Source organism: Arachis ipaensis, chromosome B4 (assembly GCF_059453495.1).
Source record: "Arachis ipaensis isolate K30076 ecotype BB chromosome B4, ASM5945349v1, whole genome shotgun sequence".
Classification (NCBI taxonomy): domain Eukaryota; kingdom Viridiplantae; phylum Streptophyta; class Magnoliopsida; order Fabales; family Fabaceae; genus Arachis; species Arachis ipaensis.
The window spans coordinates 34,385,870-34,406,028 of NC_142439.1; the positions used below are offsets into that span (position 1 = coordinate 34,385,870).

At 38.8% G+C, this 20,159-nt stretch overlaps 1 protein-coding gene and 1 pseudogene across 1 annotated transcript; one reads left to right on the forward strand and one right to left on the reverse strand.

Annotated features, from left to right (window-relative positions):
* Positions 1 to 3,469: 3,469 nt before the first annotated feature.
* On the reverse strand, positions 3,470 to 4,940 carry LOC148567147 (protein FAR1-RELATED SEQUENCE 5-like; annotated as a pseudogene).
* An 8,594-nt stretch (positions 4,941 to 13,534) lies between these two features.
* On the forward strand, positions 13,535 to 18,926 carry LOC107637741 (uncharacterized). Its single transcript, XM_021121104.2, has 6 exons — positions 13,535 to 13,705; positions 17,002 to 17,097; positions 18,079 to 18,213; positions 18,348 to 18,407; positions 18,504 to 18,597; positions 18,744 to 18,926. Exons 1-6 carry the CDS (start codon positions 13,535 to 13,537, stop codon positions 18,878 to 18,880), a joined length of 693 nt encoding a protein of 230 aa, XP_020976763.2. The 3' UTR covers positions 18,881 to 18,926.
* Positions 18,927 to 20,159: the final 1,233 nt, after the last annotated feature.

Here is a 20,159-nt window from a genome sequence, read left to right on the forward strand (position 1 = left end):
CATGCACTGCAATTTTTTTGGTTGTTGGATGCATTGATACCGGTTATGTTATGTGACATTGTTGGGCCTCCTCAATGGACGGACAGTCTTCGTGGGCTGATTATATTATGGGTCATATATCTTATTATTGTTATTGTGTCTTTAAGTTGGGCCCCTTTATGTTATTTAATGTTATTTTCTAGCATGCATCTTCGTTGAGGATGATCGGCCGTGTCATTGCCACCATGCATCAAGTTTTCTGAGCTTCAGTCGGAGGTGGAGTTGACATGGGCGGAGCGAGGAGTTTTGCCTTCAATAAAGAGGAGAGGAGCTTCGATTAGGGTCGGGTATTAGGGGTTGGGTCGCTAGGCGAATTCGGATTCTGGGTTTTGGGTCGAGTCAGTTTCTCTGGCCCAACACCAAGTAAAAAAAATGTTATTTTCCAGCATGATAAAAAAAAACAAAGTTATGTTCCAGGAAAAAAAATTTTAAAAACGTAAATATATAAAAAAAATGTAATTATGAACAACTTACCTGCTTCCATCGCCTACATCAATCCGTCCATCCATCGCCAAGGCAAGGCTGACAATACGAAGTGATTATTCACTGACCCAAGCGATGGAATGAATGATAACATTAGATTAAGGCTATATTTAAATCTTGAACTCATTCGGTGGTTATTGCTTTTTTCGAAATCCGGTTATTGCCCTTGGTAATTGCACCAACATTAATGCCCCATTAATGCCCAGTCTAATCAAGTTTAAGGGTTATTTATTAAAAAGAAAAAAAAATTAAAAAGGCGGGAGTTGTTTCACCTATTTAACGCGCGTACGTTTCTCAGTCACAAAAAAAAATCGCATACTCAAAAGCTTCCGGCAGTAAAGTACCGGAAACCATCAAAGAAATCACAAGCGAGGTATCACAATGCCGACGCTAGCTGATTTCCGCTTCTTCAGATTCATAATCCCAAACACGGAGAATCAAATTGTAAGTTTTCAGTTTTTTTGTTCTACTCCCATAACCCCAAGGCCCGCATGCAAGCCCACATCAATATCGATTTCTTACTCATGCAAAGAATGCCGGCGGCCTTCTCCAACCTTGTCCAGGAGAACATGAGCAACCCCGTCGAGATAAGCACCATAAATGGTCAGTCGTGGAGCATCTCGTGGGTTGTCGAGGAGGAGCATCCACATCGAATCGTCTTCACCAGAGGGTGGCGAGCCTTTTACGAACACTACCATCTTCGAATCGGTGCCACAATGCTATTATCGTATCACCATCCAAAGTTTTTCTATGTGGCCATCCATGACACAAGATTCTACAAGATCAACTATGGAAGGTAACAAGATTATCTATCGGGTTTTTTGCATGCACTCGGTTAAGGCGTTTGTTTTATGCTGTTTTACGTTGTACCAGAAACTTGCGAAACGGAAGTCTTCCAGCAATAACCGCACATGGCAACTATACAGTCCAGTTCTTCGCGATAATCCCGGTGAACGACCCTGATACACTGGTATAGACGCCAATTTCAATTCCTTTACTACCTGCAATCATCAATCAATCCGTGTGTGACACATTTTAAACCTTTTTTTTTCACCATCCGCTACAAATGCTCCCGCTACGATTCTCACGGGATTATGGCCGGTCCCTACCACGACCCCTGACAATAACCACGCCTACAGGACATTGTCATTGCGTGGGCTGGAATATGGAACCTAATGGAAGGATCGTGCTTCATGGAGGATGGGACGCTGTCCGGGAACACTACGGCCTAAGGGATCAGTGGCTGGTGCTGTTCCATTATCACGAAGTTCAAAACACTTTGTATGTCATGTTCTTCAACGGTCATACAATGGAAATCAACTACTTGGTCCATGCCGGGCCGGGGACGGACAGCACTTGTATAATCTATCCGACGGCCCCCAGGTCAAGGCACATAGCCGATGGGTTCAGATCGATCAATCCGTTCTTTATCAGTCCAATCGTGCACCGCCTGGCAACCCATTTTCTCGTAAGTGTGCCGACAATTATTTTTAAAGGCAACTATTTCCGGTGCTATTGTTCTAGTCAATTATTTCATTACTCTCACCCTAAAAAAATGTCCTCACTTCCAGCCGAATGTCCCCCCTCTACCGGGAGTATACGACGATAGCCCAATTTCGATTACCAACGAGAGGGGCACGTGGACCATTTAGTATACGCACTATGTCGGGAGGACAAACGGATGTTTTGGAATGGGCTGGTGTGCCTTAGCAACTGCATGTCAACTAAGACACGGCCATGTGTGTGTCTTCGAGCAGCTGGCGCCGCAAGACTACTGGCTGCATATATATTGAGAACTCCTGTATCCTAAATCCCCCAGCCACCGCCACCCAACCCCATCCAAGTAACTCGGTCCATGGTGTTTTCTTGCCTCAGTTTGTCAAGTACAATGCTGCAAGCTGCATGTCCATACATCTGTATCTTTAATATATATGTTATTTCCAGGCATACAATTCTACCTTGCCCTCATTAACTTATGCTTCAGATGATAAACACGATAATTGTTTCTGTTGTTAATGTGCACGTAGCATTGCAAATAGACTGATCTCACAATATTAGAAATGTATGTCAATTAGTGCCTGTGAAGTTTGAATGTAATTTTAAGCTGTGAAGCTTGAATGTAATTCGATTCACTTCACCTACTTTTTATAGGTTTGAATTTTGAATTTTGAAACTTCACACTGATTTTTTAATACCCTAAAAATGATAATTAGTAGTGGTTGTTTATTGATTCAGAGTTGTTGCCGTGCTTCATTTAATATTGATTTAGATTTGTTGCCGTGCTTCATTTAGTGCATTTTATTCATCACGTCCGGTGTTTTAAGCGTGTGTTTTAAATTACATCCAGTAGCCATGATCCCTTACAAAGAATTTTAAAATCGCGATTGAACCACATACATTTTCCAACTAGTACACAAGCTAGTACAAGACGTAACCAGTTCCGAATGTCTACTGCAAAGAGGCAGATGAAGGGAGTTTTTTTAGGAGACGTCCGTCTGAATATCCATTGAACGTTACAACCAAAATATCCACATAAACGTTACATACAAAATATCCACTTACCATACATACAAAATATCCACTACATATAGAATTGCTATAAAGATGCCCCTAACTACCATGTCCGGTTCAACAAAAGGGTCGACAACGAGCGATTAATAATACATCAGGTTTGACAGTGGATTTGCAGCTATTCGCATGACACCACTTCACACCTCCACTTCTTGAATCCCGATTAAAATCTGTTATATCTAGAGCACAGCCACATACTAACGAAAGCCAACATAGCAAAAACTTGTTTTAACGTCGATGACATATAGACGGTTCTGTACCCAGATGAAATGCAGACAATATTCTGTGTACAGCTACAGCCTACCGAAGAATGTGAAAGGATTCGACCAACCTACTGTTGCAACACACGGTCATGATGACTGTAGGCCCCCTTTGCTCAATCGGCGAGAGACATGACTGGCCCAGACGTGTTGGTTCCAGCGAAGTCGCTGTTAGCAAACCCAGCCTGCGTGTCACTATCAGAGCATTGGAACGAAAGAATCTCCGCAGTCGCATATAGATCGCTGGAGAGGCTATCATAGAGATGACACCAATGTAAAAAACAAATGATTAGAACCATTTAACAGGACAAAAATCTTAACTAGATCATCTATAAAGCGACTAACCCACCATGTCAGTGTCCATCGAATCCATGTCATCTGCAACTGCGCTGGATGACTCCATTGTGCGGCGGTCCGGACACGTCGTCCTGTTGTGTCCCACCTCCCGACACAAACAAAATCGCTAGGTTTTCTTTCCACCATGAGCACCGTTACCCTTTGTATTACGCCTGGGTGGATTCCGCGCCGGGCCTCTGCCACCCTCAGTAGGTGGCCCCTCGGGTGGAAAACTGGTGTCCCCTGCATCTTCGTTCTTGAAGTGCTTCAGCATCAGCATGGTAATGTCTCTTGCAAACTGGAACTTTTCAGTGCTGTGACATGCAATCTTGCACACTTTCCGGTACCAATCCATCAGGCACCAGTGTTGCGTCAGTTGTACAGAATCCCAAATCACGCCCATCGACTGCACCGCCACAAGTTTTGCATCCTTGGTCCATCTCGGCAATATCAGAGACCTCAGGATCTCATGAACATTGTTAAGAACAAGCACCGCAATTATATGTTCGTAGGGGACCCCGAAACATTCCATTCTCATGCACGTGCATCGGACCTCCCTCGTATCAGACGTTGCAACAACACGCCAATCCTTCCCTGGAGTGCCGTATCGAGAGACGGTGTAGATAAAATAGGAACCATTGTCTTCAGAGTCAACCACCCTTATTGCACAGGCCCTGTCAAGAATGGGAACAAACAAATAGAATATTGCACGAGTGTAGTTCTCGGCTGCACTCCGCTCCAGCTGTTTCAGGTTGATGGTCATAACAGGGTCACTCTTTGCACACTCAAAATCAGCCTCCACCTCCTTTGCACGTACGAACATCAAGCATCGATGGAAATGACGTAAAAACTCAGTGTAGCTGTATCGAGACTTAACATACCGTGATATCACAGCATGCAAGCCCTCGCACCTTGATGTTGTTCGAAATTCGGCAAAGAACTTTTCCCGTATGTGTGCTGTGGCCCAACTGTGCCTTCTCTCGTACATGTCCTGTACCCATCTTTTATCGGCGATGCCAAATTTCTCAACCATCTCAAACCACTTTCTCTGGAATGTTCGGACCTCGTAGTCGCCAAACATGCAATCCCTAACATCCTGGTGAATTTGGGCTTTCCGATGTTGCTCGTGGCGTTTCGGAGTATATACCAAGCGCAAAGTCGATGGTGAGCCTCTGGAAAAACTTGCTCAATCGCAGACTTCATTTGCCTGTCATCGTCGGTTATTATGGACACGGGAGCCTTCCCTTTCATTGAAATTTGCAACTGTTGAAGCAGCCAGACATAGGTCTCTTCTTTCTCGTCTGCCACTAGTGCAGTGGCAAAGACAACCGTTTGGTTGTGGTGATTCACACCGGAGAATACTACAAGAGGTGAAAGGTAAACGTTTTTCTTGTACGTTGCATCAAACGCAATCACGTCTCCAAACACCTAGTAATCAATTTGGCTGGTGCCGTCACACCAAAACAAATGTTGCAACACGCCCTCACCGTCAACAACTTCCTTGTAGTACAGTGCTGGATCATTTATCTTGCACTCTCGGAGATACCTTAGGCACGATTCCGCATCTAGGCCACCCTCCCTTCGTTGCTTCGCATTTACATTGTGCATCTCCCTTGTTGTGTACGGGACATTATGATACCCGACGGCTAGGCTTGCCATAAAATCGTGGATTTGGGAGACGCCAATGCCCCCTTTGCGCATGTCGTTCATCTGCTCGATGTCCGCTTCGCTCATCCTCCAATGGCCTGGGAGCATGGAAGAAAATCCCAACTCAAGAACGTGATGGTTATGCACGTCTGAAAATTACGCAACGTGCCAACGTCCTGATTCATCGTCCATGCGGAGTAGCATCCTTGCAGAGCATCCACACCATGTCTCGGCCCTCGGCCTCTTTTGCCGGTTAGGTATCGAGTAGAACTTCGGGGATCGGTACCCTTGTCGGTGGCACACGAACTCCTGCCGTATCCTTACTACGCCGCATTTTTCGCTTCTGGAACGTATCGCGCTGAACCCATGGTACTTTGCATATTGCTGGTAGAACTCAAATGCAATGTCAACATCTGCGAAATTAAACCGGAGAACATCCTCCTCGCTCAAGTTCAAAAAATCAATCCAACCTATCGACTCCACGAAATCAACAGCGTAAAACTCGTCTTCCGCATAATTGCCAGACATTCCTCTGGCGTCGTCCAAAATGTCTTCCAATTCAACCACATCCCCATTGTCGACATCGGCCTCTGCATGATGGTCGTGTTCTGTTTCATCTTTTTGAAAGTCGTACTCGTCCGACTCCATCCCTACAGAGCCTTCGCCCTTAACCGATCCAACTCCGTGGTCTGCTCCGTTGGATATTTCTGCTTCATCGGCGACGGGCATGCCCCTAGTGGTATCTTCATCCCCGGCAACTCTGTACCAAACAGCAACAATGCGGTAATATAGCGAAACACGCAAAATTAGTGGATGTCCTCCAAAGAAAATTGCAGTCCTATGACGAAGAAAAAGGGGGATATTTGTAAATCAAGTGAAGGGTGATAATACAACGGGTACCTTCTTTCCATTGATGGAGACGGTGAAGCCATCAACTGTCGAAGACAACCGACAATACAGATCAGGCTCCGTCGTCATCAGAAGTGAGACTGTTTGTGGGCTTGGATCCGCCTGAACAGACTCGTTAACACTGAACACTTTCTCAATCCCAAAGAAAAATAGCGTATCCTTACTACGCCGCGTTTTTCGCTTCTGGAACGTCTCGCGCTGAAGCCATGGTGCTTTGCATATTGCTGGTAGAACTCAAATGCAATGTCAACATCTGCGAAATTAAACCGGAGAACATCCTCCTCGCTCAAGTTCAAAAAATCAATCCAACCTATCGACTCCACAGAATCAACAGCGTAAAACTCGTCTTCCGCATAATTGCCAGACATTCCTCTGGCGTCGTCCAAAATGTCTTCCAATTCAACCACATCCCCATTGTCGACATCGGCCTCTACATGATGGTCGTGTTCTATTTCATCTTCTTGAAAGTCGTACTCGTCCGACTCCATCCCTACAGAGCCTTCACCCTCAACCGATCCAACTCTGTGGTCTGCTCCATTGGATATTTCTGCTTCATTGGCGATGGGCATGCCCCCAGTGGTATCTTCATCCCCGGCAACCCTGTACCAAACAGCAACAATGCGGTAATTTAGCGAAACACGCAAAATTGGTGGATGTCCTCCAAAGAAAATTGCAGTCCTATGACGAAGAAAAAGGGGGATATTTGTAAATCAAGTGAAGGGTGATAATACAACGGGTACCTTCTTTCCATTGATGGAGACGGTGAAGCCATCAACTACCGAAGACAACCGACAATGCAGATCAGGCTCCGTCGTCATCAGAGGTGAGACTGTTTGTGGGCTTGGATCCGCCTGAACAGACTCGTTAACACTGAACACTTTCTCAATCCCAAAGAAAAATAGCGTATCGTGGTTCAAGATCTCTGAATCTCGTCAGATGAGTTCCTAGAACAAGACGCTTCCGAAACCACCGTCGGTGAGTGGGGGGCGGGAGAAGAAGTAAGCTGAGTCATTCTCAGTAGTGGAGATAGGAAGGGATGGTACGATTGCGACGGAGGAGAAGGGGAAGAAGAAAACTTGGGGTGGAGGAGGAGTTAGCGGCAGTAATAGTTGTTAACTAAACTCTGAGTGTCAAACTAATTTTAGAATTAAGTTAAATGTATTTAGTTTAAAAATTGAAAAACTGACCCACTATTTTATACGAAATTGTAAAAAACACCCAACAAAAACAAGCATTTATAATCTCGCACTACCTGGCTGACCGGTGCGCTAAACACAGTTTTGGCGTTTCGATGCGCTAACATGGAACGCGTACCGAATCCGTGCCCATAATAGAATAGGAAAGGGAAAGTAAAAAAGAAAAGTTGCTCAAAGAACAAGAAGCTCTAAAGTTCTTAAAGAAGCATTCAGGAATCCTCTAAAATTTGCTCAACAAGGATTGATTCATTCTCAAAAACAAATCTATTCTTAGCTTTTCATATTTGCCAGCTGATAATTACAATTCCCTGTACGTTACAGACGTTTGCTTTCCTCCGATTTATCTCTGCCATGCATTCTGACTATATATGCCAGAAATCCTCGGACTCATTTCCAGTAACTACTCCAGGTAAGGAGCTTCTCTCCCAAACCTCTTTTGCTTTAGGATAGGAAAAGATTTTTAAAAAAAAAGTGGATAATGGATTCTGCACTTAGGTTACAAGAGCGATAAATCGTAGAAAAGTTTGTATTCGCCGGTGAAGGTTCGGAGTACTGGCAGTTTCTTGTGCAAACACCTTCAAAGAAAGAACTTGATCTTGGGCAATATCAACAATTTCCACAACCCTCTCCCCGTCTCTTTATGTTGCAACAACTCTGGGCAGAATTCAATTGGAGCATGGTGAAAAAGGTAAGTAATGTGGTACTCAGAAGTAACATCGAAGTTACCGCTTTTCGTTCTTGTCCAGAATAATGAGTCATCACCGTCACCAATCTGAGTTGTTATAATATGTTGTGCTACAATTTCTAGAGGAAAAAACAAATTAATTAGGCTTTGATTCCATTATTTATTTGGCAGCATTAGGTCCCTCACTCTGTCAATGGGTTGATTCAGTTGAACTATAATTGAATTGGGAGGCACCAAAAAAGGATGACCAGGGGCTAACCACGGGTCTTGAAATGTTCAGATGTTAATTCCAATACCAACCTTCCAACATAGACGCTTTTCTAGAACTTTTGCGACCCTCCAAGATGTTCCTCCAACCCCAAGAAGGTAAGTTCATGAATCTGCACTCATAATATTGCTGTAGCGATAATACTTGCCTCTGAGAATTTGAGTTAGTAGGAAATATGGTTGAGTAGCTATCCTTCAACATTGTTTAGCTAATAGAACAAGGTGTTGTGCTCTGACACCCTTGAAACTTAACCCGCCTTTGATTTTTGGTCTAGACATTGTATCCCAACTGACCCAAGCCATTTTCCTTTCCATTTCATTTTTACCCCACCAAAATTAAGAGAGAATTATGTGAATTTCGGTAATAAGAGTATCTGAAAGTCTAAAGCAAAATGAGAAATAGATAGGAATTGTCTCTCCTACTGCTTTAATAAGCACATGTCTGCCCGCTGTAGATAGGAGGTGTCTTTTCAACCCTGAACCTTTTGTCTAACTTTCTCCTTTATTGATCCAAATCTCTCTCTTTTGGACCGGTTAACTGTGCAAGGGAGTTCTAGGTACTTATCTTGGGCACTAATGTGTATAATATTCAGTCTTTTTGCCAAATTAATCCTTTTCTCCCAGGGGTGTTGTTGTTGAAGTATTCTAGTTAACTTTCTTACCACTAACCCCTTCGTATAACTCAAGGAGCTAAAGGATGTCATCACAACTTTCTTCTGAAGCCTTCCAAAACAATATAAAGTTGTCTGCAAATAATATATTATTAATAGAAAGGCATCTACGATTGACTTAGATCCTAGAAATAAGACAATTTTTCTATGCTTTCTTTAACAAAAAGGATAAACCTTCCGCAGAGAAAAGACAAAGATAGGATGATAGAAAATCTCCTTGAAAGATTTCTTTATTTGGCCTAAAATATCCAAATGGTTAACCTTCAACAATAACAAAGTAAGAAACTGATGTCACAATCTCTTAGATCCAACCAATCCACTTGGGGTCAAAACCTAGTTTTCAAAGAATAAACCAAAACAAATGTCATTCAACTCTATCGTAATCCTTACTCATATCTAGCTTAAAAGCCATTTCAGCATTCAAACCTGTCTTCTTAGCTTTTAAGAAGTGCATAAATTCATGGATTATAACAATGTTATCACTAATTAGCCTTCGTCTAATGAAAGCACTCTGATTCAGGCTAATTAGTTTATTCATAATATTTTGAAGTCTATGAACAAGCACTTTAGAAATGAATTTATAAACTATAGAAGATAAACTGATTGGTCTAACCTGAGTCATATCCTTAGCATTTGGAAACTTTGGGATTAGGCAAATGTGAGTACGTTTTTGAAGCCTTTCAAAATTCTACCACTGACAAAGAAACTTTGAACCACTTTAAAGACATCAACAGCTACTAAATCCCAATAAAATGAAAGAATTTCACTGTGAAATCATCATCGATCGAAGCACAAGATGGGTGCACACTAAACGCATCCTTTTTAACTTCCTCCATCGAAACCACTCTCAACAAGCTCCTATTCATGGCTGGGGTGATTTTAATGGGAAATTCATGAAATAAATCCCAAGGTCAGCCCCGTTTGAAAATGAAAACACCGCTCTAAAATAATCCTCTGCAACCGCAGTAATCTCCATCTGAGTAGTAGCGTAACTACCATCATTTTCTTCCAATTTCCAAATTTTATTGCACTTGATTCGGGATTGGAATCATTGATGGAAGAAAGCGGTGTTCTTATCTCCATACTGTAGCTATTTCACCCGAGACTTTTCCTTCTAGTACCGCTCCTTTCTAGAATATACCCCCTCCAAACATCTCTCTAGTTCATCAATCTCCTCTCCACCATTTATCCCGGATTCCCTGAGAGCCTCAATCCGACTAAGGATGGCATTTATTTCGGCTTTGGAATTGGATTTAGAAGCCTGTTGCCAATGGACCAATTTATGCCTATAAAACTTCATCCTTTGAGCTAATACAAACATAGCAAATCCATGAAATTCAGCTATTCACACATCACTAACAATCTTTCTCACGTCCTCCACATCACACCAACGCTCTTGGAAGTTAAATCTGCACTTGATCTCTCTATAGCAAGGCTAGTATCTAACAGAATTGGGGGATGATCTAATCCATTTTCATGTAGTCTAAGCACCGAGTTATAGGGGTAATGATGCAGCTAGTTATTGCTTGCTAAAACTTAATCTAATCTTTCCAAAACCTGCTCCTGCCCACTTTGCTTATTTGACCAAGTAAAATTTCGCCTGATTATCCCGAGGCCAATCAAGCCATTCCCATCAATAAAACCAGTGAAATTTTAAATTGAGGACCATGATTTATTCCATCTACCTATTTTCTCCTCTTGACTGCCAATAGCATTAAAATCACCCATTACTACTACTACATCATGCATCTATTGTATTATTGCTGAAATTTCACTAAATTGCACCAATCTGGTTTGTTCAGTCGTGCTCAAGTACACACTGATCAGCCCCCAAGTAGCACCATTAGACAGATCTTTAATTGAGGAAGCAATGTAATACTTCCCAGTTAAAATAATTTTTACCTCTACTTCATCTTTCAAAGCTAATACTAATCCATTCGATGTCCCGTTGGATTAATAATTCTCAATCTAAAAACTTGCATGTTCTGAGCTTGCTTTCCACCATTCAAGGCGAGTTCTTTGTTTCACAGATGAACACAACCTCGGGGGAGAAGGATTGGCATATCCCTTTGAGGTTTTGGATTGTCATAGGTCTCTCCAAATCCCGATAATTCTAACTTAGTAGCTTCATAAGGTCTTGGGTACCACTTGATGACTGGCACCCTCCACCTCAGCAACATTATTAATTCCTTCTAAGCAGATTTTCTTGAAATTCTCATTATTCTCCTTTCCATTTTCTTTTACTTCCTTCTTGTGTGTCCTAGTTACTAGCTGCATGTCTTGCCATTTGCTTGAGATTTACTTTCCCTACATGGTCAGTTTCTGGATTTTAATCACAATCTGATTTTCATCCAACCTCATAAGCATAGGGACTTCCTGTAGAACTAGTCCTGGTTTATCAGCTGTGATTGCTTTCCAAGCCTCTTCAGACACACTTAGAACATCTTTCTCATTCATCTTAGAAGCAACATCAGATTTTGCACCTTCTGATATTTTCTTTTCCTTCATGCTTAGTCCAAAAAAACTTTCCATAAGCCAAGAGGGAGTTAGTTTTTTCCTCGGATGAGGAAAGGTTGAACCAGAAGCTCGTATTTTTTGAGAATTTGATCTCCATTTACATTCAATTTGCCTCCTTACCTGGTCCGCCTTCGCCCATTCGCCAATAGCATCCTCCTTGACTACGTTCCTGGAAGATTCATCCAAAAATTTCTGATAATTTTTGGATTCATGTCCAAGGTGAGCACAATATGTGCAAAAAGCTTTGAGTATCTTGTACCTCAAACTAACTTCTATTAGCTTTCAGTCAAGGCTGGCAATTTTCATAGAGTCTTTTACTCTCTTGTCCCCATTAATCTCTACTTTGGTTTTGATGATGCATACCTCTTTACCTCTCACTTCAAAGAGACCTAAATCACAAATAGAACCAATCTTCACACCTAATTTATATCCAACTTCTAAGGTGTTAAACTGTTCAGGTAAATTCCAGAATTGGACTCAAATTGAAAATGTAGAGATTACATTTGCATCTCCCAAAGATTCTCCCTTCTATTGTCGTACATGGAGAATGAATTTTTTAAACAACCAAGGAGAACACGTTCAACCCTTTCTATATCAACCTCCTTTTCAAAGAAGAATTGGAATTGATTCCAATCCTTTTCTACCACCCATAATCCTTGCGGCTTATCCCATATCACCGTCATGGCTCCTTCCATGGTGCCTACGGAGAAAACTCGATCTGCAAATACTCTTCCATTCAGACTCTTCGTGCATACTTGAAGTCCTTTCGCAAAGTCTTCCTCCTCAAGCAACACAGCCTCCTCCACATATTCCTCTCCTCCATCATTCCTATAGTTGTGATCACTCCTATGATCATCCATTCTGAATGAGAAGCAATCAATAGGATGATAGCAACTTAGGATTTGATCAAAGAAGTGTGCAAGATAACCTAGGAAGCACTATAATAAAATCTATAAGAGCAAAGTGTAACCCTATCAGAGCAAAGTGTAACCTTAGAGGCGCTTATATGTGAAAAAACTGCGCTAAAAAAATCTCTAACTAGTATATATTATTAACTGTAAGAGTATGTTTGGTTAAAGGATAAAATAATAATTAAAAACAAAATTTACCTTAATAAAATTTTACACGTAAATTTGACACATAAGACTCACTTAAGCAAAAATTATTCTAATTGCTATCCTTTAATTAAACATATCCTAAAAAATATGATAAAATATATTCTATGTTGAAGAAGAATATAGAAATTTTGAAATACAAATTTAATTGATTAGTAAAATTTATCTTTTTTATTTTAAAGAGTTTTCATTAAATTTTGCATCAACTATTATTTATAAGGTGATTGCTACGGTACCATGATAAATTTACACGTACTGATACATTTAAAATATGGACAAATAGTAATAAATTATGTGGCATTTTTTTTCCACATCAATATTTAATTTTTTTTATATATATATTATATCACCACTTTTACTAATATACCCCTTTAATTAAATAAAAATAAAAATATATTTTTTATTTAATTTTATAAAAAGTCTTAAACATCCTTATTTTATTTTATTAGACAAAAATACCCTTGTAAATTAATCAAATTTTAGAATTCAATTAATCCTAATTTTATAGTTTCAAATAATTTAAACAACAAAACAAAAACATATTAAAAAAACCAAAAATTAATCTTTCTCATCTTCTCCAATTCCCCTAATCATTAGTGTCCTCCTCTAAAGCAAAGCAAAACATATCAAAAAAATAAAAAATCAATCTGTTCTTTCTAATATCATTTGTGCTCCCTCCCTCTGAAGCACACCAAAACGGCAAAACTCTAGCAATAATTGACTGCATTGATCTCGGTAGCTAGCCACCCACGGAATTTAAAGAACCTAAAGGAGAAGGAATGCTAAACCACTCAACTGGGCAAACGCTGTGTCTTTCTCCTCTATGGAAGTTCTTTGAATGCCCCTTCGCCCTCCATCGTCGAGCCCCTTTGCCCTCCATCGTCGAGCCCCGTCCAGCCGTCGTTGTCCAGCGCCTCTCCCTTTCTGGCAGCCACCGCGTCTTCCTCCACTCCTCCCTAGACTCTGCCACTCTCTGTCTGCATCATCAAGAATGGAGCCGCTGACTCAGGTTGGTTCTTGATTTTTTTTTGTCTGATTTTTCACTGCTTCTATTTGTTTTTCTGTTCTGTTCTTGAGTTAATTCTGGTTTGTTCCTAAGTATTGTAGTACTTAATTTTAGTTATGATTTTTAAATTTTTTTATTCTTGGTTGGCATATTTTCTGCAGTTCTCTAGTATTCTCTTGGTTGCTATTCTTGATTCTTGATTTTTGTTATAATTTTTTAATGCTTTTATTTTTTCCTGTTCTGTACTTGAGTTGATTCTGTTCTTTGATTTTTTATTCTTGATTTTTCACTGCATCTATTATGATTCACCATAGCACGCTATTTGATGTTATTTCATATATGAGTGTTTCATTTATATCATAATTAGTAATACAACTCTAAATCTTTGAAGTTTGGCTAATTATAATTCATAGAGCATGTTACAAATTATTTTTATAAAACTCAGAAGAAAATTGAAAAGATGCATGCCTATTGAAAGTTGAAACCAAATTAATAGTACTGTTTTAACTCTTTCCTAGTAGTCAATAGCAGAAATAGGCATTTGGTTTAAATATGCATGTAATGTTACAAAGAATTTGATCCTTGTTACTTATCTAGCTTAAATATGTATTATTTTTACCTTCTTGACTAAACAGATTTTTGTCTCTCTTAATGACCTTTAGTTTATTACTGTAAAATTGATGAGCAAACCAGAGAGTTTTAAGGAACTAAGACAGCGATGAAAGAAGGAAATACTTGCTATTTAATTTTTTGTTGATTGTCATTATCAATCTTATATTTGGTTTAATATTTCTTCAATGGCATAGAACTAATTTTATTTTTTGTGCCTTAAAATACTAGTGAAGTCACTATCATAGTACTAAATATGCTTCAGGGATTTGGCCAAATTAAAGGGCTAGGTTCTTGTCCTCGTCTATGTTTCACTTATTTTTTATTTTTATTTTTATTTTTATTTCATGACTTCTTAATAAAAATAATAATAATATATATTTCTAAATTTTGCATTTCTTCTCACTCATCTTCTTATGTAGTTAATGTCTTTGTTTCCTTGTTTTTGTGTTTCCATTCACTCACTTCACTTTCACACACACTCTCCTCTCTGCTGCTTCTGTCACAGCTCTTTAATTTTGCTCCATGAAACCGTTGCAACACTAAGTTCGCTCTTCTTCATACAGTCACTCAAATCCTGTCTTGTGACCCTTTTCAGGTTTGATCCTCAATCTTTATTTTATTTTGTTTTCAGTATCTCGGGTGTGTTAATTGACCAAAGTTTGTAACTTTCTCTGTGATTCTCTGAGCTGTTATGTTTTCTCTGAGTGGCATTTTCTGCTGTTTGCTTTAATTTTGGAACTGGATTTTGTCAATTATTCCATGACATTGACTTGAAGTAATTAACTGGCCCTTTAAATTATTATTATTATTATTTTGAAAAAAAATTCTTTTTTTTGGGTGAGCTTGATTTATGTTGTTTGTGGTGTTTGGCTTGGAATTTTGCTTGGTGTTTAAGGTTTTAGAATGGGTTGGTGTGTGAGTAGACATGTTGCAGTTCATCTTGGTCTTTTATCTTTAATGTGAAGCCTTTTAGTTGTTTTCTATAAAGTTTGGTAAGCTGTGTGAAACCAGCTTCTCTTTTTGTCTTTGTTGTTTTGGTTGATTGGAACTATTGTAGAATTTCTCTGCCTTTATTTCATAGGGTTATTATCCCGATCTATGGCCAATAAGTCAATAACCCTATTGTAAAATTAAAAGTAGAAAGTAGAATTAAAAGTCAACAAAACAATGAGTGGATATGGATGATTGTGCTGAGTGGATATGGATAATTGTGTTTTCAAATTCTATTTCTCTTTGCTATTTTAGGTGAAAGTTGAGCAAAACTGGTTTGATCAAAATGCTAACTCAGTTGAATTAGTTACTTATGGCTGGTCGCATTTTTTTTTTAAATAAGTAGGTTCACATAATTGATCTAGATTCTAAGATCAACAAGGTTTTGTCATGTTTAGGGTGCGAGAACCTTGATCTCAATAGCTAGAAACTACGATGTTTAGGATAGGTAGTTAGAAAGATTAACACTTCTGAGATCCAGATCATGTTTAAACATTTAAATATAATATTATGAATTTGATCTGATGGTATGTAATCATGTTGTCTGCCGTATGCTATGCTTTTACTTGTTGGGTGCGGTGCTGCCAAAATATTTAAGTATTTCTCTAATATCAGTAATTACTGGTGCTGTTTCAATGGTTACAAGGTGAGCTGGTTTAGAAATTAGATAAACCAGGGCCTGTTTTATGGTTATCTTGTATGTCATTGAAGATATCAAAACCTTTGCTCCTGAAGGCTAATGAGTTCAAGTGTGTGAATACTTTTATTTCTCTAAGAAAGAACACATTGCAACTGTGCTTAACTACTGTATAATTGTCAGTGTGATGTGTACATATGGAAGTATAGTCATTGTTGTCTTAGTCAACACATGGTTCAATGATTAACAGAATAATGTATTTTATTCAATTTGCTTCCAGAGTTGGCGTGTCTGGAGAGTCTTGAGATTTCTTGCAGTAAAGTCACTAATTTTGGCATCAGCTTTCTAAAATGTACTTTCCGTTTCCTTGTATTATTGTGGTGTTTCAGTACAATTAGGATTTTTTATTTTATAGGTTCAACCTAGCATTTTCATCTTCTTCCATGGATTTTTCTTTATTTTCTATTTTTATGTGAATATATGGTTATAATTCTGAATGCAGCTATCAACCAATCAGTTTGTCTTTTCCGGGGAAAAATTTCAGTTATATATCCAATCTTCCTTGTGCTTCATTTCTTTGATGTAGACTTCAGTTGTATAAATCATTCTTGGAAAAGTCTCTTTGTTTTTCCATTTGTCCTTGTAATTTCTGAAGTTGATATTGTTTATGTTAGTCAGTAGACATATTGCAGTGTGAACTATAAACAGTACCGATATACAATACTAGCATCTCAACTTGCCAGTTTGAACAGAATTCTTGAGTTTCAGTATTTCATAATTATCTATGCTTCATTAATTTTCGATGATGTCTTGGTTCATTTCAGGGTTGCAAAAGCTTTCCTTACTAAACTTGGAAGGGTGCCTTGTAACAGCTGCATGCTTGGATTCTCTTACAGGTTTAATTGCTTGATATACTTTTATGCTAAAATATCCAATTTAACCTTTCAGATAATATATATATGGTCATATATCATATCAAATAGCAGCTGCTAGGTTAAGACTTACATGTCTGTGAAACAAGTTTATTTGTAACAATCGTTTATATGTTGAAAATTTTCAGGTTATTAAGCGCATTACTGATGGCGGAGCAGATTTTTCTTTCGAATGTATAGGCGACACTGACATGATAACCACTGCATTGCAGTCCTGTTGTGATGTAATACTCATTGTAGCCAAAACTCTCCTTCAATGTTTTGAGCTATCATTTTACTTCAAAGCCAACCAAAATTCATTTATAAACTCTCATAGTTGAAACATTTTATGTTTATGGCACTGTAATCTTTGTTCTAATTTGAATAAAATAAAATAGGTGTTGAGGTTAAGCCAGGGGATTGCGTTAAAATAGATGAGTTGGAAGTAGCTAATGCCTACATCCACATCTCTCAAGTTCGCTTCTTTTCATGCTTATTGTTTTCTCGTGTTTTTTGGAATAAATCTTCTAAAGCGTTTCCCCTCTCAGGTTGCGCTGGGAGAGGCCTCAAAGAATGAGAAATCTAAGGAACCTGTGGTTGTCTACCTCTAAGTTAGAGTGCAGAAGCTTGTTTTGGGAACTTTGAACAGGGAGGAAATCCCCCAAATACCCTTGAATTTGGTTCTCGACCAAGAGGCTGAGCTTTTCCCACACTTGCCAGAGTGCCAGTGTCTATTTCTATGGATATAGGGCTGATCGATATCCTTTACACCACTAGTATATGTTAATTTATTCGTTGTTTTTGAATTGGTCTTGGTCCCCTGTCATTAGAAAATTTTGAATATGAAAAGTGCAAGTTTCAATGATGTGTGTTGTTACTTGTGAATGTTTTTTCCTTGACTTTTGATGTGTTTCCTATGGCACTGATGAGGACGTACCTGGTGATTTTGGTTCTGATGACTATTCAGGTATGGCACAGACCTATCTCGTAAATTTGATGAATTGTTATAGATTTATGATTCACTTGCTCAAACATTGTTTGATTTGTACAGAGAGTGATGAGAAAGAGGCTGCATTGAATTTCAAAGATAATGGTTGATAGTTCTGCTCAATCCAAAATGTACTATTTACTTGTTCATTCTATGATGTGAGTAACTAATTATTAATCTTCATTCAGGAAAACTTGAAACCAAGTCTGAAAAGGTAAAGATTGATTAACCAAAAAAGGATGTGAGTGGTGCCCCAGCAAAGAAAGTCAATGTTGCTGTTCCAAAGAAAGATGAAGAGGACGAGGACTCTGATGGTGACGATGATGACGACGATGACGATGAGTTTGATGATGAGGATGAATCTGGAAGTGAGGTAACACAATGAGTTTGTTATCTACTCTCTGTTGCAATTATTTTTTAATTTTATTTGAAACTTAATGGAAAAATAAAAGCACTGCGCTTCTTTTCAAGTATTAATTTTGTGGGAAACTTTATTGATAATTGTAGATGGATGCTGATAGTGATGAGGACGGGAGTGATGAAGATGAAGAGACACCTGTGAAGAAAGTAACATTACTGTGTGGTCCTGTTTCCTCGTATATTGTCTTGTGTATTATTATTATTTGACATTAAAAACTAAATGCATTGCTTTATGTCTTGAAGGTTGACCAGGGAAAGAAGAGACCAAATGTGTCTGCAACAAAAACTCCAGTTCCTGCTGCTAAGAAAGCTAAAAATGTAACTCCTGAAAAGTCTGGTGAGACTATTAGCTATCTTTACAATTCGATATTGCATAACTTCGTAGTGTTGTTGAGGAAAATAGTCGATATTGCGACATGTCATGCATGCTCACTTGATAGCATTCCAAGTGCACCATCATATTTAATGTACTTTGTGTTGTAGGTGGCAAGAAAATTGCACATGCACCAACCCCTCACCCCGTGAAGAAAGGTGGAAATCCGAACAGCGCAGGGAAGTTCCAGTCACCTAAAACTGGTTCACAGCAGCAGAAAAAGGGTGGAAAGAAGGGTGGTCATTGATCATGAAGTTTCTAATATGTACTAATTTTTGCTTTTATTGCATTGGAATATCGTAATCGGTGTAATGGTTTGGAGGTTTACTAAATTTTGTTTGCTAGAGGTGGCTACTAGTTTGATGAGTTGAGTTCTCAAAAATTTTGTTGGACAACTATTTTGTATTATTTGAGTTAAAATATATTAATTATCTTTATTATTCAAATCTGAGCTACTCTCTAATGCTGAGAACGTCCATGGCACCACTTGTTTTGACTATTTTCTGTATGTCAGGTTACTTTTTACCCTTGATTTTCATAACGCAAACTACATGATTTCTATTTGTTTTTTGGTATTCCTAAAGACATTGTTAAGGCTATTTTATGTATTGAACAATCAAAGATGCTTGCTGAGTCAGGATCAAAACTTCGTTTTAAATTTGAGCCTTAATGCTCTAATTGGGATTTGGGAACTCATCCTTCCTTGTTTAAAATGATATGAACTTGAGTCTCCGTTCATTTGCAAACAATATTTTGGGGATCGCATAGTCGTGAATCCAATTATACACCATTCAACTCCAATATTCCGAATACTCAAACTAAACTACGCAACAATGGCTAAATTCATATTTACCTAATTACATTCATTGTCTTCCTTTGGTTCCCTCATTCAATATCCTAGTTTTTTTCCCTTAAAATCTTTTCGTTTTATAAACCACTCACATGGACTAATCTTCATGCATGGATGGGACTTGACCTTGCATTGAATCATCATCACCATCATTAACGAATGGCACATAAACTCGCAAACTCTTCCTAAACTTGCGAATTTAACCTAGTTTGACCGAGTTTACTCAATCTAGTTTATATCAAAGTTAACTCAATTCCACCATCTAATACGAGTACAAGTTTACAAATTAACTCGCTAAGTTTGACAACAATGCCTCTCTACCAATGCAAAAACAAATAAAAGAGAAGCTAATCATACATTTTAACCATCCACGGTAATTTACAGTCACAACATAACGAAATAATTAAAGTTCGAAATCCAGCCTCCAATTGAACTCTAAACCATATATATATCCTAATAAGCTAGGAAAATAAAAAACCATTTCAAATAGACTGCCATTACAAGAAACCAACATGCCAGTAATGGCTTCACCCGAGATTACTTGTTGAAAATATCACCAAACCAGGAACCTGCAGCGCACTCCAAGAACATGTACACAATTCCACGGTAAAATTGCATTAAATCAATGGTTCGGTTCATAAAAGGAAGGATACCCTGAACCTACAAAACTTGTAAA

Excerpts from the sequence above, each read along its gene's own strand:
- LOC107637741 (XM_021121104.2), top strand. The coding sequence starts at position 13,535 with ATGCCCCTTCGCCCTCCATCGTCGAGCCCCTTTGCCCTCCATCGTCGA. Across the intron at positions 13,706-17,001 it reads GAATGGAGCCGCTGACTCAG|GTTATTAAGCGCATTACTGA; the intron begins GTTGGTTCTTGA and ends GAAAATTTTCAG. Across the intron at positions 18,214-18,347 it reads AGGATGAATCTGGAAGTGAG|ATGGATGCTGATAGTGATGA; the intron begins GTAACACAATGA and ends TGATAATTGTAG.